Source organism: Hypanus sabinus, chromosome 4 (genome assembly GCF_030144855.1).
Source record: "Hypanus sabinus isolate sHypSab1 chromosome 4, sHypSab1.hap1, whole genome shotgun sequence".
Classification (NCBI taxonomy): domain Eukaryota; kingdom Metazoa; phylum Chordata; class Chondrichthyes; order Myliobatiformes; family Dasyatidae; genus Hypanus; species Hypanus sabinus.
The window spans coordinates 37303778-37326507 of record NC_082709.1 but is presented as its reverse complement, the minus strand read 5'-3'; the positions used below and the strand labels follow the sequence as shown (position 1 = coordinate 37326507).

The 22730-nt window shown below is 40.1% G+C and overlaps 1 protein-coding gene across 19 annotated transcripts in view; it reads right to left on the bottom strand.

The window, feature by feature from the left end:
• LOC132392660 (PTB domain-containing engulfment adapter protein 1-like) overlaps positions 1-22730 on the bottom strand; it is a 403579-nt gene that overhangs the window by 139801 nt on the left and 241048 nt on the right. For all 19 annotated transcript variants that reach the window (XM_059966854.1, XM_059966855.1, XM_059966853.1 and 16 more), the window contains one exon: positions 17290-17351. In XM_059966854.1, coding sequence (XP_059822837.1) covers positions 17290-17351 — 62 coding nt within the window. The remainder of the gene's footprint in view (positions 1-17289; positions 17352-22730) is intronic.

The following is a 22730-nucleotide window of genomic DNA, read 5'->3' as shown; positions in this document are numbered from 1 at the left end:
CAATATCCATGTGAATTTGTTTATGCTTGTTGGCGAATCAAGAATATTGGTAATCTAATATGTTTTGCATGTGGATGCTTTAGATTTTCACGAGTGAAGGCATCGGCACGGATAGTGTGGCTTGTGCGAAGTTCCTCACCGGCCAAGTAGGTCAGTCTTCCTGTAATTTAACTACCAGGCAATATTGTGTAAAAGTTGTGCTGAAGTGTACCTTTTGTCTAACTTTATTGTATCATGACTGATTGCGCTTGTAACAGCGTAATGTGAACGTTTAGTCTATCTGGAAGTTCAGCACGTGCAGGAGTTGACATCTTAGATGTGATGTAGTCACTTACATTTTCGCTGCTATGTATAAGGTACAGGGTTGGGGGAATCCTAACGTCGTTTGTATTGTGTTCCTTCAGAATCGCCACTACTGTATTAGTTTTGTACGGTTTGCTTTATATCTTTTTATACTGCATATGCAACTGGTTGATAAACAAGTGTGTGGATCGAAGGTTAAACGGAGATTGTAATGGCAGGAACTGGTTGTATTGTACGTTCTGTTTTTTTTTAATAAGACCCTCTTCCGGCACTAAACCCAAAAAAGAATGTGTCGTCCTAAGTGTGCACTTTTTCCCAGGCTACAAAATTTAAATTTAGATAAGACTCTTAAAATACATTTAAAACACTGAGTTTTTCTAACTAATAAAAGATTTCCAAATTACAAATGATTTCTAAACCACAAGGATTTCCAAAACACAGGTACAATTCGTATAAGTTAAAAGAAAAACATACCAATGATTTGCAGATGAACAAGTCATCCATTATGGAAATTGAAAGCAAAGAAATGAATTCTAGTTAACATTGTATTTCTGCCATTCTTCTTACCATTCTTAACAAGCATGACTGCTCGCTTACATTTATAATGTCCTTTTGTTGCTTGATTAACTTCACAAGGATTTAATTTTTTTTCAGATACCTTTTCACTCAGATGGTCTAAAAGTTTCTGGTGACAAATAACTCATACACTCAAAATTAATGCTGTGAAGACTGATTTGTCAGTATGAAAATCTGCTAACAACTGATAGATCAGTAGTTTGATGTGCCAAATGATAGTATCAATCTGGTCTGCAAACGTAGCCAGTCTTGTCCAGATTGATACACTCATTTCTTGAACCGACGGCCCTGTGCTGTGGGCCAGCAATCTGTGTTTGATAGACAGTACGGTTTGTTTGCAAAGCTCTCTTTTTAACATCAGACTGATTACTACTTGCCATTTACATTAAGAACTGAAGACTGGCTCCTGCTTAAGTCAAGAAGCTGAACAAACAATATTGGTTGGAAGTTTACCTTACTTAAAAACAACTCTTGATCTCTTGAAGTGTCAGCTGCAATGATAGAAAGCTGCGCTTGGCAAAAAGCACCCTCCTGGCCATGGACAATGAAAAACCATCACACTTTCAATGACTAGGTATAGGCCAACATTTTCTAATCTCATCAATTAAATAAAACTATCTTTCTTATTTCTCTTATCAAAGCACCAATTTCAACTTTATCCACATTATGCTATATGTGCCACAATTTGGCCACTGTTGCAACTTCTCTTAAGCATCTTGAAGCCTTTTTATATCCTCCTCACAATTTGCAATCTTATCCAGTTTTGTGTTTTTTGGTGAATTTAGGAATATGATATTTGGTTCCATCATTCAAACCATTAATAAGTATACCTGACTGTGGCTCAGGCATTGATCACTGGGGTACTCAACTAATCACTATCTGTCATCCAGAAAAAGACTCATTAATACCTAATCAGTATCCTATATACCAATTAATTTTAAATCCAATCTCATGCACTTTATTATTTCACAATAGCCTCTCATGAGGGACATTTTAAAACCTAAATATCCACAGACAACACATCCATTATTTCTCATTTATCAATTCTACCAAATACTTTCTCAAGTAACTTATCCTCAAAGAACTCAGCACAATTTCCCTTTTAAAATGAATGTTAACCTTCCCTAATCAGTCTATATATAAAAGCCTGTTAAATTCCAGGAAATCCCATGCTACTGGTGTTAAACAAACCATTCTGCTGTTTTTTGTTTTCTCTCTCACTCTTTTTAAAATTGTGGGGTTATATTTGCCACCATTAAATATGTAGAAACCATTCCATAAACAAATATTTAGGGAAGATAATCTTCACTATTTTCACAGGTACCCCTTTCAGCATTCAGCATTCTAGGATACAAATAATCTATTGCTTTCAATTCCATTATTTCTTCAGAACACTTTTTTTTTTTAACTTCATTTTCATCAAAAATGGTTCCTTTGCATTTCTGGGAAGTTATTTGAATCATTTGCCCTGAAGACAAATCCAAAATATTTGCTTAATATCTCCTGACGAAGGGTCTCGGCCCGAAACGTTGACAGCGCTTCTCTCTATAGATGCTGCCTGGCCTGCTGTGTTCCACCAGCATTTTGTGTGTGTTGTTGCTTAATATCTCTATGGTTTCTTTTACTCTCAGTATAAATTTTCCTCCTGGCTGAAAGGAGTCCACATTTGTCTTCAATAACTTTTTATCTCTTTCCACTTAAATGTAGAAGATTTTACAAGAGTTTCTTGTTTCCTATGAGAAACAAGCTGTTTCTCATAGGCTATTTTTGCTCATTTCTAGGTGTTCTTTATGGTGAAGTCAATACTGCAATAATTCTCAGACTTGCGAGAGAGCAGTATCTGAAACGGAGACTCAATATACTTTATCATTATAACTTCATCTCCAATAACAATAAGTGCAGGCTTTGGTTTTGGATTATGTATGCGAATGTTTCTCAGAAACATCTCTTTTTTTTCAACTAGTACTTTGGTTTCAACCCAACTTGCCTCTCCCTAATTCTCTATATAAAGAATAGAATGATTAGGCATAGGTGCTGCCTAGATGTTTTATTCATTAATTTGTATTCTGCTCTGCCATTCTATCATGGCTGATCCTGGATCCCACTCAAACCCATACACCTCCCTTCTCGCCATATGCTTTGATGCCCTGAACGATCAGGAAACAATCAACTTCCGTCTTAAATATATGCACAAATTTGGCCTCCACAACAGTCTGTGACAGAGCATTCCACAAGTTCACCACACTCTGGCTAAAAAAAATTCCTCCTGTTCTAAAGGGTCACCCTTCAATTTTGAGGAAGTGCCCTCTATTTCTGAATACTCCCACCACAGGAAACATCCTCTCCATATCCACCTTACCTAGTCCTTTCAATATTCGGTAGGTTTCAATGAGATCTCTGCACATTCTCCTAAATTCCAGTGAGTACAGACAACAGACAATAGGTACAGGAGTAGGCCATTCAGCCCTTCGAGCCAGCACCGCCATTCAATGTGATCATGGCTGATCATTCACAATCAGTATCCCGTTCCTGCCCTCTCCCCATAATCCCTTGACTCTGCTATCTTTAAGAGCTCTATCTAACTCTTTCTTGAAAGCATCCAGAGAATTGGCCTCCACTGCCTTCTGAGGCAGAGCATTCCATAGATCCGCAACTCTCTAGGTGAAAAAGTTTTTCCTGAACTCCATTCTAAGTGGCCTACCCCTTATTCTTAAACTGTGACCTCTGGTTCTGTACTCCCCCATCATTGGGAACAGAATTCAGATAGTAATCTGCCTTCCCGTTCTTGCCAACAAAGTGGATAACCTCACATTTATCCACATTAAACTGCATCTGCCATGCATCTGCCCACTCACCCAACATGTCCAAGTCACCCTGCATTCTCCTAACATCCTCCTCATATTTCACACTGCCACCCAGCTTTGTGTCATCTGCAAATTTGATAATGTTACTTTTAATCCCTTTTACAGGCCCAAAGCTGCAACATGCCCTTCACTTCCAGAATTATCCTTTCTGAGATAAGGGGACCAAACTGTTGTCAATACTCTTAAGTACAGGCTGAAAAGTGTCTTATAAAGCTTCAACATTATGTCCTTGCTTTTATATTCTGTTCCCCTTGAAATAAATGCCAATATTGCATTTGCCTTCTTTACCACAGATGCAACTATAAATTAACCTTCTGGGAGCCTTGCATGAGGATTGCTAAGTCCCTTTACACCTCTGATGTTTGAACCTTCTCCCCATTTGGATAATAGTCTGCACTATTGATCCTTTTACCAAAATGCATTATCATACATTTCCCAACACTGTATTCTATCTGCCACATTATGCCAATTCTTCCATTTTTTTCTTAAGTCCTGCTGGAATTGCATTCCTTCCTCAGCACTACCTACCCCTCCACTTATCTTTGCATCATCCATAAACTTTGCCACAAAGCCATCAATTCCATTATCTAAATCATTGACAAACAGTGTGAAGTGGTCCAAATACTGACCCCTAAAGAACCCCTAGTCACCAGCAGCCAACCAGAAAAGGCCCCTTTTATTCCCACTTGATGCCTCCTGCCTGTCAGCCAATCCAAGACGACCTTCTTTTCAACTTCCACCTCAAGTATGGATCAATACACTGAAACTAAGGATAGAACAAGCTTCAAATAAGAATGAGAGACAAGGAGAACAAATAAAAATCTACTTCGTAATTTTTCATGCCCTCAGAACACCAGAGCTATTAAATTATAATTCTTCATGCTGTCTTCTGAGCAAATGTGGCAGCTAAATGTACAGAGCAAGGTCCAAAATCAGTGAATGATAAAAGTACCATTTAATCTCAGCAAGACATGGTTATAAAATAAAGACCAACACTATAATGAAGTTTTTACCAATCAGAAGCAATATTGTGGCTCACTTTGAAATTATAGCATCAAGATGTCTACAAAAACAACTGAGAAAACTTATACCTGGAATAATTCCAACTAATGGGTAACATTTTATTGGATGGAACTTGCAGAACGCATGCCCCGCATTGCTCATTACTGTGGTAAACTCCAATCCCTTACTGATCCAATGGAAATCCCTTAATAGTAAAATGATATTTCTAGTCAAACAGTGTTGGCGTGTGGCCTAGTGGATAAGGCATTGGTCTAGTGATCTGAAGCCTCAATTTCAAGCCTCAATTGAGGCAGCATGTTGTGGCCTTGAGGAAGGCACTTAACAACACATTGCTCTGCGACGACACCAGTGCCAAGCTGCTTGGGTCCTAGTGCCCTTTCCTTGGACAACATCGGTGGCGTGAAGAGGGAAAGGCTTGCAGCTTGGGCAACTGCCAGTCTCCCATACAACCTTGCCCAAGCCTGCCCATGGTCTCATGAGACTAACGAATGCCCATTATTACTATTAGACAAACATAGTTCTGTCCCCACTGGTGAATTTCTGTACTGAAGTAAGCCTTGAACATTTAAATCCTAATACTCAGAGCCCAGTTTGATCCACAGCATGAATTTAAAAGAAAATATAGGTAGCTAGCACATACCCCTGGCTTAATGGCTTTCAAAACTTTTTAAGAACTATGCAAGAGTTTGTCTTTAATACAAAGAAACTATCAATATCATCTGAAATTAGTCAAATACTCATTAATGTACAACTAAAACAAACATTAAGTACCTAAATACAATTACAAAAGTAATTACCTCTAAATAACTAAAACATTTAAAGAGCAGTATCTAACTGTTGAGGTGTCATCATGCGAGCAGTTGCTCTATTCTATCCAGCACAGGACATTCAAGAAGATTTAATCTCCACTAAGAGATTCCATTTATCACTGGAACAAATTAAAGACCAGTTAGGTGTGGAATTATGGGTAATTCCAAATAAAGCCTGTTAAGTTCTTCCCCAGTTCAATCACAGAGCAAAGGAAACCAGTGGTCTGCATTTATTACATGACATTCTTTTTTGAATTTTCCGCGCCTGTATCAAGAACGTCAGATGAAGAAATATTTAATAGCATAATTGCAAACAAATATTTCTATGCTATATACCAGACTGCCTGAATATTAAACATTCTCAAAGCAAAGTCTTTATGTATATTTACGGCAGAAGCCGATAGATTCTTGATTGGTTAGGGCATGAAGGGATACGAGGAGAAGGCAGGAGGTTGCAGCTGAGAGGAAAAAATTGGATCAGCCATGATGAAATGCAGAAACTATGGCCCAAATGGACTAAAATTCTGGTCCATATTTAAGCAGTATGGTCATATACTAAAGTTCTCGAATGTCTCCAGAGTCACAAGACTATCAAGTCCTATGAGTCTTTTGAAATTCCAAGAGTCAATTTGAAGTCATCTGAATCCTTAAAGAATTTTTGTACAATGTCTGATGATTCTCAGATGTCAAAATAATGGCAGAAAGTTAGCCATCTATGAAGCACTTCAATACAAATCACAACCCTGTAATTTAGCTGAAGAATACATAATGTAATAAAATGAGATCCCAATTTACGGCTGTTCCACCCATCCAGACAGTTGCTTGTGGTCATGTTGTCAGACAAGTTTCCAAATTGCAGGGACAGGATCATTAAAATATTTGAATCAAGGAGTCTACACTATAAAGGCACTTAATTTATGTTTGCATCTACAGCCAGAAGGAACAGTGCAGAAATACATACCAAACTGAAGTCGGAGCAGATGAATGGAAGGACCACATTTTGCAACACTTCATAGTTTAATTAGAATTCCTTGCATGTTGCAGAGGTCCTCAGCACTTCCACCAACTTCAGACTGACTTCAATTTGATGACATAAGTATGCCACACAAGTCAACAAGACAAAGAAAGGACAATGTTACATGGAAGGCCAATCGGATCTGTCACACGTACTGGTCAGGGAGATCAGTTCATTAGACAGCGCATTCAGTCATCACAAAATAAAACAATAACAGAAGGCAAAATAAAGCGTCACAGCTGCAGAGAAAGCGCAGTGCAGGTGAACAATAAGGTGCAAGATCACGACAAGATACATTGAGAACATATAATTAGCAAGGGAATTGTTCAAGTCTTATAATGGCAGTATGGAGTCTGGTGGCACATGCTTTCAGGTTTTTGTATTTCCCCAGTGCGAAAGGAGAGAAGGGAAACTCTGAGGTAGGTGAAAGCTTTCATTAGGCTACACACACACAAAATGCTGGAGGAACTTAGCAGGTTAGGCTACTGTTCATTCCTTTTCATAGATGCTGCCTACCCTGCTGAGTTCCTCTAGCATATTGGGTATGTTGCTCAAGATTTCCAGCATCTGTAGGATCATTTGAGTCTTTGATGATGCTGGCTGTTTTACTGAGTTAGGCAGATTCCATGTTGGGAAGTCTGGTCTTCAGAATAGGCTGAGATGCACCCAAAACTCTGCAACTTCTGTATGGTGACAGGCAGAGCAGTTGCCATATGAAGCCACGAAGCATTTGGATAGGAGCTTTCTTGTTTGATAAAAAAAATGATGAAGGTTGGCTGAACGTGTCAGATTTCTGTACCCTGAGGAAGTTGTGGTACTGTTGAGCATCCTTGGCTTAGTGTTTACATGGCTGGACCAGGATAACTCCCTCAACCTCAGCAGCATTGATGCGTGTGCACTGTCCCTTTCCTGAAGTCAATGATCAGCTCTTTTGCTTTGTGACATTGAGGAAAAGGTTGTTGTCATGACACCATGTTACAAAGCTCTAGCTTAAGATAAAGTTTTTGGATACCAGCCATGCCTAAATTCATTAAAACATTTCACTTCTAAAGTACTGCATTGGCTGTGGAGTGCTTTGTGATTTCTGTGAATTGTGAAAGATGTTAGAACAGCAGCAGTCCTTACATGTTACTCTTCTGTATATATCTTAGGAGTAACTGAGAGAAGTTGTAAATTCAAAAAGTCAGTATTTCTCATCTTTGATGAGTAATATTCTATGAAGCTTATGAGATTTATAGGGAATGAAGATCAGGCTTCCTTAAGCTTTTAGGTCTTGGAGATTCTTGTTCCAGTTTAATTTGGAATATGTTATGGAATTTTTTAATGACATGCATAGACAATTCTTAAGGCAATCTGTAAAGTTTCCTTGATGTGACCTGTGGTAGAATAAGAGGACTGGGTGGAAAATCAACCCACATCCTCTACACCCCAAAAAAGAGCCACATTCTGACACAACAGCATTCATCTTCGATATGGATGCCTATCTGATTTGCTGGAAAACATTGATGGATTTCAATGAAAACCCCAATTAGAATTTTAATGCCAGGGCATTTCAAAAGGGAAGGAGAAAAAGAAGAAATAGAAGCTGTACATTGTGCTACAAGACAAAATGTATGGAATCAAGATTTGGTAAATTGGCCATTGTTCTGCCAAATGACAGGGCCAAAGTGGCTATTAAATGAAGAAGAATTCGGCAACAGGTTAATGAAAGGGCCCAATAATAACAAAAGGAAATTACAAACATCAAAACAGAACAGAGTGAAGCATTATTTTGACAATCTAAATTAAAAGAAAGTGAAATCAAGGAAAGAGTCAGTCAAAGTTCTGATAAAACAAGATGAAAGGAAAAAGTTTGTTCTTTGCTATACATAAGGAAAAGAAAAATACTTCACTGCAGCACAGACCGTAACAATATTCAGAATATTTAACACACAATTAAAATTCCTCTCTGGTTATAAATTCTGCAAGCGTTATTCACCACATCATAATGCTACAAGTCACAGCTTCTACACTTAGCTTATTTACTTTTAAATTTTTACAGCAATAAAGTGTGTAATCAAACACTGCAAAACACCATCCATGCCTGCTCATGCTGTTTCTATGCCTGATGCAAGAACCTATACAGTGGATAAATGCTTCCTTCACTGTGCTATCAGAATTTGGAATAGCCTTCCGGATGCTGTGGTTGGAAACATCTGCAACGATGGGGTCCAAGCCTTCAAGAGTCGAGTGCACAAACACCTATCATCTCTGGGAAGGAAGTCACATGCTTCTTCATAAACTATCATGAAGGGGACCAGGATGGCAATGCTTGGTTGTTGGTAGGTAGGGTTAACACCCGACTTTCAAGATCACTTGTGAGTTACATTCTGGCTGGACTTAGTCCTTAAACTGCTGGAGAACAGTGCAGAAAGGTCAGGTGCTGTTTTCTCCAGGTAGGGATTAGTTTTTAGCTCCAAGTGCTCCTGTCATGTTTTGCCACCCTGTAACCTTATCCTTCAATCTCTCTGAATTATGTAGGACAGCATGTGTATAAATGTCTCTCTCCAGCAGACTTCATCATGATCATCATGATTCCAGTATTTCTACTATTCTTTAATGTTTCTTAATTGTACATATGATTTTTTTATGTTCTATCATTGAGCTGCTGTGAACCATCTGATTGGTCTATCAGAGTTCTCTTTGGGAACTAGCTGACTTGATCAGCATTTCTGATCTGGCTATTGTTCACAATTGCACTTAATAATAAAAAAATGGATACAAGAATAAAGAATTCATTACTCAGATATACCATAATTAAATAGAAATTTAAAAACTCAATGGTAAGAAATTGTGTTACATAGTGAACTGCTACATCCATTATGCAATACAACTTTGAAACTATCTGCTCTGCAATTTATCTTGTTATGTATCCCGTAACTGGATAACTTACCAGCAAAGATAGAGAGGTCCGTTGAAGTCTGATGTCACTATTTTCAAACGTTTTTATTTATAAAGGGGCACAAAAGTAAGGTTAATACAAACATTCAGATAATGCACGTCGTCAATACTCAATCTAAAGCGCGGGTATAGTAATAAGCATCCTTAAGAAATAATCTTGACTGTTGTCTAGGGGATAATATATTGTCCGTTGGAAATATAAAAGTCACTCAGAAGTCTGCAGGCTTCAGCCTTTTGGGGAATCGCTGGGTTTCACGTGTTTTAGAGAGATTGGTGAGAAAAGGAAAAAACTTGCCCGGGTCTTTATGAAGCAACTCTGTTGAATCAGGGGAGCGTTGGTTCCCCGTTGTTAGTTCAAAGTCCTTTTCGGTGTTATCAGCCACCCGCTCCCCAGGCAAAGGAGAGACGGAACACACGTGGCTTTGTATGGCTTCCCGCTAGCACGGGAGCGCTGAGCGATGGTGTCCTTCTGGTGCATCACTGGGGTACTGCCTCCTGCAGTCCCCTTTTATCTTGACTTGCAGAGTTGTAGATGTCCATCAAAGTAGGGTGATGCAATCCCCACCCCCACATTGCCCGAGGGTGTCCATATCCATGGTGGCTGTCACGTAGCAGGGACATGCACTTCACACAGGTGTCTTTAAGAACAATGGCCAAAACCGTTGCATTGTCTCTCATTTCCTGGGTCCGAGACCCAAATTAATAGTGATCTTGCGATTCTCCGGAAGGAGGGGGCTGCTTCCGCCCCTTCGGCCCCTCAGAGCTGTGGTACATTCATAACACCTCCCCTCTTAAAAAAACGTTTTTTACCATCGGTTAAAAACGGAGTGGTACACAGTCTTACAGGATTTTTAAATCTAACACAATACACAAGGTTTTCTTTTCACAGAGTACTACCGCTATACATTCAAGTCAGTATCTAAACAGTTAACGATTACAGTGTCCCTTTCTTTAATATCTTAACATTGCGTACCGTACTAAAGTCTTGTAGCATCAGACTTCAATTCAATAACCACCTATTTTTTTTCTTCAGTAACAGAACTAAGGAGGTGTGATCTTAGCTTAGGTGCATCTACAAAAGTTTATGCAAATACTAATTGTTTCAGTCGTTTTACTTAACCGGCAGGTCTCCAAAGGGGCTGTCTTTATTATTCACAGGCTTTGGCGCAAACCCGTTCAACCTGCTTTGAAATGGCATCCACATTAACCGTCGCCTCTTTTCCGGTGAGTCCCCCCCTGGGGAACTTGAGTAATTTGGCGTGGTGAACTCCCGCCCACCTCGTTCATCGGGGTTATTTTATCAACACCATGCCCCAAATTTAGACCATTTCCACCCAATTCTTTAATCTTACCCAGGTGGCTAGCCCTTTTGTCAATACCCTTCAGGATATGGGTTTTCAATTCGAACTCTTCGTTCAAGTAGCATTTCGAATGCGGCCTCTTCACACCCCATCCTGGCATAACAATAGAGTGGGGGGCCCCGCTATCTCCGGGCTCACTCTGTGAGCGATCTGCCAGGTTTGAGATTTCTTCCTTCGATTTGGGAACTACAGACTTTCCTTTTCCTTCAATAATAATCCTCATCCCCCCACCCCCATTCTTAAATTCTGCGTTAACTTTGAACCCACCTTCGAGTACAAACACCGGGGAACTCACACTTTCCCCGGTTACCAAGGTTAACCCTTTTTCCACTGAACCAAGTCTATCTGACCCACAAGGACGGCCGCCCCGTTCCACTGAATCAAATACCTCAGACTTCTTCTGAGCTCCATTACCAGGTTCAGCACCAAGTGCATCCCCATCTTGGACACACTCAAACGGGACATTGGCCTCTTCCAGGCTTTCAACACCCGTACCTTTTTCAAATTCTAACTTCCCCTGATCCTCCCAGTTACTCTCTGGGCAGCTCCCACCCGGGGAAGGCGCAACCCTGCGAGCTGAAACAACCTCCTCGGCCTTTTCAGCAGACTTCTTCGAGGCAAGGATACCCTTTCCATCTAGGACTGCCCTCATCTCATTATCGGGAACACCTTTTAAACTCTCAACTTCTTCAAACAATTCTGCCAAACCAGACAGATCATCCATGTCCAACTCTGGACCTTTTAACAGCTTTATCTGTTTCTCATCTTTATTACCTACCTCTAGGACCTTTCTCTTCACTAAGGGCAGATCTATCTCATCTCCCTTACCCCCTCTCACTTTACTACTCTTCATCTTACCACCCTCTAAACCCTCATGGCACAGGGTCAGCAAAGACATCTCGGCCAAATCAAAACTGGCCAGATTTAAACTGCTCTCGTTCACAGCTCTCTCTCGACAGGCTGCGAGTAACCGCGCCGGCGAGATGGTCCTTGGGCGCTAGGGGCGGGGCCACCACACTCGCCGGTCGGCAGGTCGGCAGCATGGCTGACCAAACCTTACCCCCTGCTAAGTCGTTCCCCAGCAGGATGTCCACGTCAGCTCTCGGGAATTCTGATGGCACCCCTATTTCAACTGATCCATACACCAGCTCACAATCCAGAATGACCTTATATAAGGACACCATTTCTATCCTTTTATTTATTCCTTCTACCTTTACCATGCCCGTTTCCCGACCAAATTCTAGTACCTTACAGCTAATCAGAGACAGCTCAGCCCCCGTGTCTCTCCAGATTCGTATGGGAACTGGTGTGTCTCCCTCCGTCACAGACACGGTTCCGTGTGACAGACAACTCTCAGAGCCTTCTCATACTCTGTCTATCCTCGGCTCTCTGGTCGATTTACTGATTACCACGGCACACCCGATAGGGACTGCGGCTTTCCCTCTTCCTATCTCTTTCCTCGGAGCAAAGCATCGAGATGCAATATGCCCCTCCTTTCCACAATTAAAACAGGTCAAACCCGGAAACCTCTAGACGTCTTGCCTTTCCCCCTCAACCTTACCGCTAGCTCCCGGTGGGACCTCTGCCTCACTCGTCGGACTTTCTCGATCGTTCCCATGGTCTCTCTGGGAACTTTTATTTGAGGAAGACTTTGTCTTGTGGGTTAGGACATATTCGTCCGCAAACCTAGCAAATTCTGAAATGGACTTATCCGGCTTCTCATTCAAATACATCCAGATCTCCTCCGGAACACAACCTTTAAATTGCTCAATCAACAGTAACTCCCTGAGACGGCCATAATCCTCGTCCACCCTTTCCGCGGTGCACCAACAGTCCAAGAGCACCCCCTTCTCATGGGCTAGCTCGGTATACTTTGATTCCACCCTTTCCTTAAATTTCTAAACTTTTGTCTATAGGCCTCAGGTACCAATTCGTAAGTCCGGAAAATGGCCTCCTTTACTTCAGCATAATTCTCCGCTTCTCCCTCCTCCAGGGACAACGCCGCATATGCTCGTTGGGCCTTCCCCTTTAACACACTTTGTAACAACGCCACCCACTGCTCTTTTGGCCACTTCTGATTTACTGCCACCTTTTCAAAAAGCAAGAAATAACTATCAACATCTGTCTCCTCAAAGGGGGGTACCAATCTCAACTCCCTACTAACATTAAACCGCTCTGCTCGGTCTAACCCTTGATCTCTTCGCTCGTTCCTTACCTTCTCCATCTCCCAGTCATGTTTCCTCTGTTTCTCTTTCTCGGCCCGTTCCTTCTCTTTCTCGACTGCTTTAGCTGAATTTCATGCTGTCTTCGCCTCTCAGCTTGGTCCTGATCCTTTTTCACCTCTAACCCCTTTAGTTGGAGCTCATGGTCCCGGGTCGCTTCTAGCTCCTTTAGGTGGAACGCCTGCTCCCTTTCTTTCTCTCTCTCAGCCGCTTCCAGCTCTTTTAACTTAATTTCATGTTCCAACCTTAATTTCTCCACCTCTAACTGAACCGTCCCACTTGATGGTACCTTTTCAGGGATATCTTCCAATACCTCAGCTTCAAACACATTCTTCCCAATGTAATACTAAGTTATGGCCCTTCGCACCTCCCGCTTTTTCAGGGACGACCTCACTTCTGCGAGGTTAAACCCCTTCGCCAAATTTAACAAGTCTGATTTGGTGGCCGCCTCTAGTCGGGTTTTTCATAAATTCACCCACGTCCATCTTTGCTGGTTTCCCGTCTGGTTACCCGCATAACCAGATTCAAGTTTTGGACTTACAAGCCCGATTCACTAGCCTCCCAATTTGATGTCAAATCCCGGACGAGAAACCCAAGTTGTTACGTATCCCGTAACTGGATAACTTACCAGCAAAGATAGAGAGGTCCGTTGAAGTCTGATGTCACTATTTTCAAACGTTTTTATTTATAAAGGGGCACAAAAGTAAGGTTAATACTAACATTCAGATAATGCACGTCGTCAATACTCAATCTAAAGCGCAGGTATAGTAATAAGCATCCTTAAGAAATAATCTCGACTGTTGTCTAGGGGATAATATATTGTCCGTTGGAAATATAAAAGTCACTCAGAAGTCTGCAGGCTTCAGCCTTTTGGGGAATCGCTGGGTTTCACGTGTTTTAGAGAGATTGGTGAGAAAAGGAAAAAACTTGCCCGGGTCTTTATGAAGCAACTGCGTTGAATCAGGGGAGCATTGGTTCACCGTTGTTAGTTCAAAGTCCTTTTCGGTGTTATCAGCCACCCGCTCCCCAGGCAAAGGAGAGACGGAACACACGTGGCTTTGTATGGCTTCCCGCTAGCACGGGAGCACTGAGCGATGGTGTCCTGGTGCGCCGCTGGGGTACCGCCTCCTGCAGTCCCCTTTTATCTTGACTTGATGAGTTGTAGATGTCTATCAAAGTAGGGTGATGCAATCCCCACCCCCACATTGCCCGAGGGTGTCCATATCCATGGTAGCTGTCACGTAGCAGGGACATGCACTTCACACAGGTGTCTCTAAGAACAATGATCAAAACCGTTGCATTGTCTCTCATTTCCTGGGTCCGAGACCCAAATTAATAGTGATCTTGCGATTCTCCGGAAGGAGGGGGCTGCTCCCGCCCCTTCGGCCCCTCAGAGCTGTGGTACATTCATAACAATCTTTCTGGTCCTCTATGTAGCTGATCCAGACATCCCACCTCTCCCGGAAGTTCCGGGAGTCTTCCGCATATTGATAGAAGCTCCCTGACACCCGCAAATTATATACAATATCCCAGAAATTGATCTTTTAGACAGGAAGAGGGTGCATTCTGATTGGTGTCTCTTCGTGCTAAGTAGACCTATCAGTTCTCTCTGTGGGCGGGCTTTACATAAATAATGATAGTGTTGCTCGCTGCACTGTTTGTAACAGTGACTTTTCTATCGCCTATGGTGGGTTAAATAACTGTAAAAGACATGTTGAGGTGAGTTTAACAGGTGTCATTCGTTCATTAGCTTAGCTAATGTTATTTAAACTAGCTGGCTAGCTGCTAAAGAGCTCCTCTATTGATGTCCTACATGATGAGGCAAAACTCCCTGGAGACTTGCTTAAAGTTGTAATAGAATAAAAAAGCGACTCCATGATAAGTACACATTTTAATGTTATATTGTCTGTATATAGCCAACTTGGTTTACAGATTAGACTAAACAAAGCATTACATACACGCTTGGAGGTCATGGGGTGGGGGGAAATATGGGGTTGTGGGGGGCAGGGGTGCTACCTCCCTGAAATGAGTTTTTGCAGCATGGGATCTCTGCTGATATACTAATGAACTGAAGCATCAGGGAAAGACGGCATGCAACCTATGCACATACATCATTTTTGCAGTTTTAATCCACATAATTCCTAACTCAGTAGTCATTCATGCATAAAGAAGCAGATCTCTGCAGCATGCAAGACAACCTTCATCCATGTCCCAGGCCATGACGTCCAGATTTGGAAGCTCTCTCAGGTGAGTCTTCTTTCAATTAAGTCCTTTCCCATTTGGGAAACTCTTCCATTGGGAATCTAACCACCCCGCTATTTTACCAATCAAAGCATCACCAACCTGATAAAATCTAGAGATGCTGGAAATCTAAGGTAAAACACAGAAAAAAAACTGGAGGAACTCAGGAGGTCAAGTGGCATCTATGGAAATGAATGAACAGTCCATGTTTCGGGCCAAGACCCTTCATCATGACTCAAAAAAAATGTTGAGAAGACAGAGCAAGGAGGTGGGGAGAGGGGAGGAAGAAGCACAAGGAGGGAAGTAATTAAGTGAAACTGGGAGGGGGAGGGGGTAAAGAGCTGTGACGTGGAGTGGTGAAAGATATAAAGGGCTGGAGGGAGAGCAGCAGAGGCAGATAAAGAGATAGGAGAGGGAGGGAAACAGGAATGGGGAATGGTGAAGGGTGGGGGGGGGGGGGGGGAAGCAATTATCGGAAGTATCTTCATCTCAATGTAATCATGGGCCTGAGCTTGAATTCCTCCAACCAGACTGCACTCTTGCTCCAAACTCTGATACCACTCTCCCTTCTCCCAAAATCCCCTGGTTTTCTCCCAATAATTACATGACATTCCCTCACCATGTCCAGCTCATCTTCCTAAGCTCTGCCCTATCCAGTAACACACAACCAAATGTTTAGTTTCTATGCTCAGCAAAGGAAATGCTTCAGCTCAGGTTAATGCTGCAAGATGGATCAACAGTCTATAGCACAAAGTGATATATAATTTTATAGCAGTGGCCCTCAAAATAGAAACCGCTTTGCAAAGCACCTGCTTAAACCCTCTCAGACAAATAAATTCTTAAGCATCTATTCCATAGGTGTCAAACTCAAGGCCCGCAGGCCATATCCGGCCCGGCGTACAATTATATCCAGCCCGCGAGATCATTTTAGATGGATCTATTATTTTTATTATTAATGGCCCGGTGATATGAAGCCCATGATTGTAAGTTAATACCAATCATAAAAATAATGCTTGCTCAGCAGTCTTCTTCATAAGAAACGGAATTTGTGAAGTGAAACACTTTGTAGTTATAGCAGAGACTGAGACACATGAGAACAGGCTGAAAAAACGGAGGCAATGAAAGCTGCGTTCGCACGCGCCCGACTGATCCGGCCCGCATGAAGCTGCATTTTGCCCAATCCGGCCCGTGACTTAAAATGAGTTTGACACCCCTGATCTATTCCATTCTAACCCTCTATCTTAATTTTATGTATTTGCAATAGAACCAGTATGATTTTTTCTAGCTTTACAGGCCACCTGTCAATCTTGTAGGGAAGATAACATACGAGAAAAGAGAGTTTGAAAATCCAGTAAGGATTCAAGATGAAACAAACTAATTTCTTGTAATTCTCTGATGGTCAACAGAGAGACAAGATATTTAATGAGAAGTTCATCCTTGCTCAGCAACATCAAACATTATCTGTACACTGACATCAGTGAAATACACAGGACAACTAGTGGCCAGTAGTCCCACATATTTGGTACAGATGTGTATAAGATTTGAATCTACAGTACATCTTGGTTTAGTAGATCAGTGAGCTATCCAACCGCATGGTTTCTAAAGGTACAATAAATAATAGTATACTCTCCTGTAAACTCAATTAAAATACTCTGTTGATTATTTACATTTGGTATTTAAAATGAATTAACAATTGTACAATAAAAAATTAATGTAATTCCATGTAAGTACAACATAGCAAATCTAATAATGCAGACCTGTACTAATTAGCAAAACATGATGTGATTTAATTAAAATCAATTTAAATATAAAAATAAGCTTAAACTGTCTTCCATTACATTAACTAGGTTAAATTTACCAAATATTTAAGAAAATTTTTCTTCTTAAATGATTAATTCTATTTTTAAAAATTGATCATTATAGTTTATCACATACCTTTACGTTGTAGGGTATAAAATGTTTTGTTAGAGCTTCAGGTGAATGCATCCATGTCTTATCTGAAACAAAAATAAATGAAACCACAATGTAGGCAATAGGATACGTATAACCCATGAAGATTTTCAATAATTTCAAAAGTTTCTAGGCTGCCTTGGTAGTTATATTGAGCATAATTAATATTTAGTTTGGATTACAGTATGTTTGTCTGATTCAGCATTACAAATTACTGCATAAAGCATGTATGTAGAATGATCTATTAACTACCCAAAAGGGGATCTCAGCCTAAAACGTTGGCTGTTTTTTTATTAAACAAAATATACTTTATCCAAAAGTAAAATTATATACAATAAACCATACAATGACTCTCAATTCTTAACAACTGTTTCCATCACGGTCTTTACATTTTCACACTTTTCGCCACCCAAGTGACACTCTGTTATTCCATAATTACTTCCCCTTGTTGAGGGATGTACACCCCATCCCCTACACCTCAACTCCCGCAGGAGAAGAACCCCAGACTGTGGTCCTTCCCCACCAGGCCCTTGCTGCACCGAGTTTGAGTGCGTCCCTCAGCACGACTCCTGCGGCCGAGAATGTGCCAGTCGGCAGCATTCCCCCACGGACATCTCCATGTGCTGGTAGACCAAGTTTCGGGCCGACCAAAGAGTGGCTTTGACCGAGTTGATGATCTGCCAGCAGCACCGGATGTTGGCCTCGGTGTGCGTCCCCGGGAACAGCCCATAGATCAGAGAGTCCTCTGTTACGCAGCTGCTGGGGATGAACCTCGACACTGCCCCTTCCATCCTCCTCCACACCTTCTCTGCAAACCCACAGTGCGCAAAGAGGTGGGTCACCAACTCCTCCTTTATTTGTTTCAATAGATGCTGCTGAATCTCCTGAGTTTGTCAAGCACTTTGTGTGTGTTGCTCAAAAATACATCAGTAACCTGCTTTTAACTAATGGCTGTCCATTCTGATTCTGAATGGCGGAGGCTTGAGGCTGATGAAATACGACTTATTTTAAATTAGTTTTGCACAATGCTGTCAAATTAAGAGTATGAATACCTGACTTATAATTACTGTAATTACAATTAGTCAAAAGGGAAGATATGCAAATCTACTCTACTTTCTGCTGCATATTCAGTAGCCTATCTGAAATAAATACTTAGTGGATAAAATCCGAAGAAATTGTTAACATTCTACAATGCCAAATGAACATTTGAACGCAAATTCAGGAGGATAGATACTTAAAGCTGCTTAATATCTGTATAAACCAAATCTCAAAGGTTTCATCAAATATAACCATTTTAATTACGTTAACTTTCTTGAAGCAACCAGTTGAGAACAACTTGGGGTATTTTTGATTTCAGTGAAATTTACAGAGCATTAACTGTGAGGTAATATATTTTGGTAGAAAAAAACTTTCTGAGGTGGAGAGGCATGGAGATATGGGATGCACGTTCACTGATCATCGAAAGCCAAAACCTAAATTCACATCAAGCAAATATAAATGAAGCATTGCATTAATTTCTGCACTAATATCATGAAGGGCTCCTTAAGGCCATTATAGCCAGGAGCAGTAGTAGGGTTAAGTTCCCACTACCTATTAAACGCTCCCAAGAGCTTGTGTCTCAAATAGCCACTGACAACCGAGTTCAGCTTCTGGCCTTTACACGTGGCTCAGCTACTAAGCCCAGGGGAACTGTTACTACTGACATGATAAAAGGAAAAGGCGGATTAACGACCCCTTAAAACCAGTAGCTTCTGGGAGATGAAACTCATGAGCCACAGTTGGCAGCTCATCTAGGAGGAAAAACTCTGATCTCAAACCTCTGCCTCTTTGCATTTGTTGGGAAGGTTCTTGGAGTAAACCCTGAGGACAAATCTAGAGCTGGAGTCCCTAAGGTCGTCTTATGTTGAGTTCAGCTTTCACTGGCAAACTCCTGCCCTGGCTTGTGCATCACATAGACAGCTAGGATGCAACATCCACGGTCAACCCCAACCAACAGAAGGCCTCAAAATCATGAAAATGTGTGCAGAATTGTAGTTTGTTCATGCTTGCAAATGCTACAGATCTTTGTAGACTTTTTGTAGACTTTACAAAATGCTATTGAAGCAATCAGGGAAGATGAATAGCATTGACAAGAAGGCAGAAAGGTTATAATAAAATGAGTAGGGTTAGCAAATCTTTTCTAGATGCCCAAGAAGGCATCTTGAGGGGGGGACTTGATAGAGGTATTTAAAATTATGAGGAGGATAGATAGATTTGATGTGGATAAGCTTTTTCCAATTAAAGTAGGGGAGATTCAAACAAGAGGACATGAGTTGAGAGTTAGGGGGCAAAAGTTTAGGGGTAACACGAAGGGTAATTTCTTTACTCAGAGAGTGGTAGCTGTGTGAAACGGGCTTCCAGTAGAAGTGGTAGATGCAGGTTCGATATTGTCATTTAAAGTAAAATTGGATAGGTTTATGGACAGGAAAGGAATGGTGGGTTATGGGCTGAGTGCGGGTCAGTGGGACTAGGTGAGAGTAAGCGTTCGGCATGGACTAGAAGGACCGAGTTAGCCTGCTTCCGTGTTGTAATTGTTATATGGTTATAAGGCATTTAATTTCAGATCACTTAATCTTATTGGAGTAATTGAGCTTCATTTTATATATTAAAGTGACCTATCTTAATTTTCTCTATTATCATAGACTTCAAAAGTAAGAAAACTTGCTATATTTTACAGCCATTGTGTGAATAGCTTAAATAATTTTAATAACAGGCAGAAGTTGTTTTTTGCCTAATTTGGGTGCAACAAAAGATTTCTTTGCCAAATTATCAATGCTACTTCACAAGTAGGACCATAAATTACTTTAATCTGAGCTTCTAATCTTAGATATGGATCTTTTAAATATAATTTGTAGCTGAGTACTATTTTTGGTGTTTTGCTAAATGAAGATATCCTCACTGTTCTGTAGCAAAATCAGAATGAATTCTCAAAAAAACTCAGCTACAACTTCACTATGCACTTCAGACAGATTGTTACCCTCAGTGTATAATCACAAGGAAGATTCACTCTTAATATGAAATCAATTTAAACATTATAAAAGGGTAACATGATATGTAACACAGATGAAAACGTAACAGACCGGCACAGGGGAAATATCTGCAATGATATTGAGAAGCTGTCATAATGAATCGCATGGCCCATTATATTAACAGTTCCAGGCCACCAGAAGAAATGAAAATCTAAATTTACAAGAAGCAAATTCCAAAGGGAGCTACACAGCAAATGGCACATGGTGGTAGTCGGTACATTTTAAATCATTTTCATCAATGGCTTTGCTGAACTTAATGTTATCGTTCAATTGCTATACAAAGTTCCAGAATTCTAACTTTTCCAAAGGGGGAAAAATGACTGAAGTATTCCATGTTAACAATGTTAGGCATTTATTGCACAAATATGCAAGAGCAATAATACATGCATCCGCACTGTGCAAATATATTAAAAATGTTTCCAACACAAACTGATGCCTGTGGTGAAAAAAAATATTTTCATGGAGTATATTGGCAATTTATTTTTAGCAACATTGACTTGACATCATCTCAATGAATAAAAAGCAACTGTTACAGAACCGATCATTCCAGCTTTACTCTATTGACAACTGACACTGAGCTGTAATAATGAAAAACTACACGGGTAAATAGAACATAAGAATCAAAGACGAATAGTGAGATATATCAATCAACATCAAATTGTAGCACAACTCGAATAATAAGGCACCTTGGAGACTTTGTTGGATCAGACATGCAAATTTTCTTAAGTATTTTGATATTACTCTCTCTAATATCCCAACTTTTAACTCACATTTTTTTTTAAGTTACTAGCAATATAATACATTTGCTAGTGAATGTTGGTAAACAAGAATGGAGCATGGGAAGCAGAGCCCTGATCAGTCAAAAGGGAATGTGGGAAGTGGCCTATTAAATTGAAAGGAAGCCCCAGTGTGTTTAAGTGAGCACAGGGAGCAGCACCCTATCAGGCAGGCACTGAGTTAATCAGGATTTCCAAACAAATGGATAGAAGGTTATTAGATTTTTATTATAAATGGTTGTCTTTTGTAGGTCATTGTCTGACACACTCATGTTGTATATATTTCTTAACATAATTCAGTCCATGTCTGAATATTATCAAGATATGCTATCATACTGTGCTTTCCTTGCTGAGGAACTGAAAATAGAACTGAACATTGCACAATCAGCAAACATTCCTACTTTTCAACTTATGATGGAATCACTGAAAATGTAACTGAAAGTAATAGAATGCTTAAGTATTCCTGCATTAAAGTCTTGATAGGATAATTGACCTCCCAACAACTGTACCTATTTTCCTTTGTGCAAAAATTTTACTCTTCCTGTTGAATGGTTTTCCCTTTGTTGTCTATTGACTTGTATTAATCAGGGCACCTTACTGCCATAATTAATTGCTGCTTTGACTTCAAGGACTATCATTGTTATCTCATCTATGGCATTTAGCTTTTTAAGTCATGTTTAGACTAAGGGTCCGATGATTAAAAAGGTAATAGTGTTCCTTCAATACATACCTTAAAAAAAATACATTCTCAAAATTCTTGCTTTTGGAAGCATTGAGACTTAAAGCTTCTAACTTTTTAGATCACAGTGCTTGACAAATATTTATTACATTTGCTTGTACCAAAATGAAAAAAAAAAATTGCCTTTCTCAATTTAAAAAAAAGTACAAGAAACAATTATATAACAAGTCAGGATTTGATTATTCAGTTCCATGGAGCAAATCAAAGTGTAACAGAACTAAATACATTTGTAAAACATTTGTGTAGGAGATTAGCTAACCAGGCAAATAAACTGTTCCTATTGGCAGCACATGAACTTCTCAGATATAATTTCTTTGAAGAATTTCATGACTTGGATGTTCTTAGTCATTACTCCTTTAAATATATTATAAACATTGTGCTTATAATGTAAATACAGCACATAAAAGTAAAAAAAACTTTTCTTGGCAACTTGAATAGTAATAAAAATACTCCAAACTAACAAGACAGTTCATTGTTAAATATTGAAAATTTTGGCTGAACAGTAAACACCAGTTCATAGTTTTCCTGAAGCTGCCAACATTTTGAAGTCAAATGTAACCAAGGATTATCACATATTAAATTTGCAAGGGTAACTTGTTTGAAAGAATGGTACAAAGATTATATGTTTTGTTACAAATTTTGCATTATTCACATGTGTAATGCCCATAAATAATTAATAATTTGGGTTTGTTTTAAATATTAATTACATCGGCAAATTATGAAAAATTAGCACATTTTACTTTTTTAAAAATCTTCCAACACTTGATGATTAATGGTGAAGAAATGATTCAGGTTTCCAAATTTAACATGTATAAAACATGACCCAAGTTCATCGTTTTCATT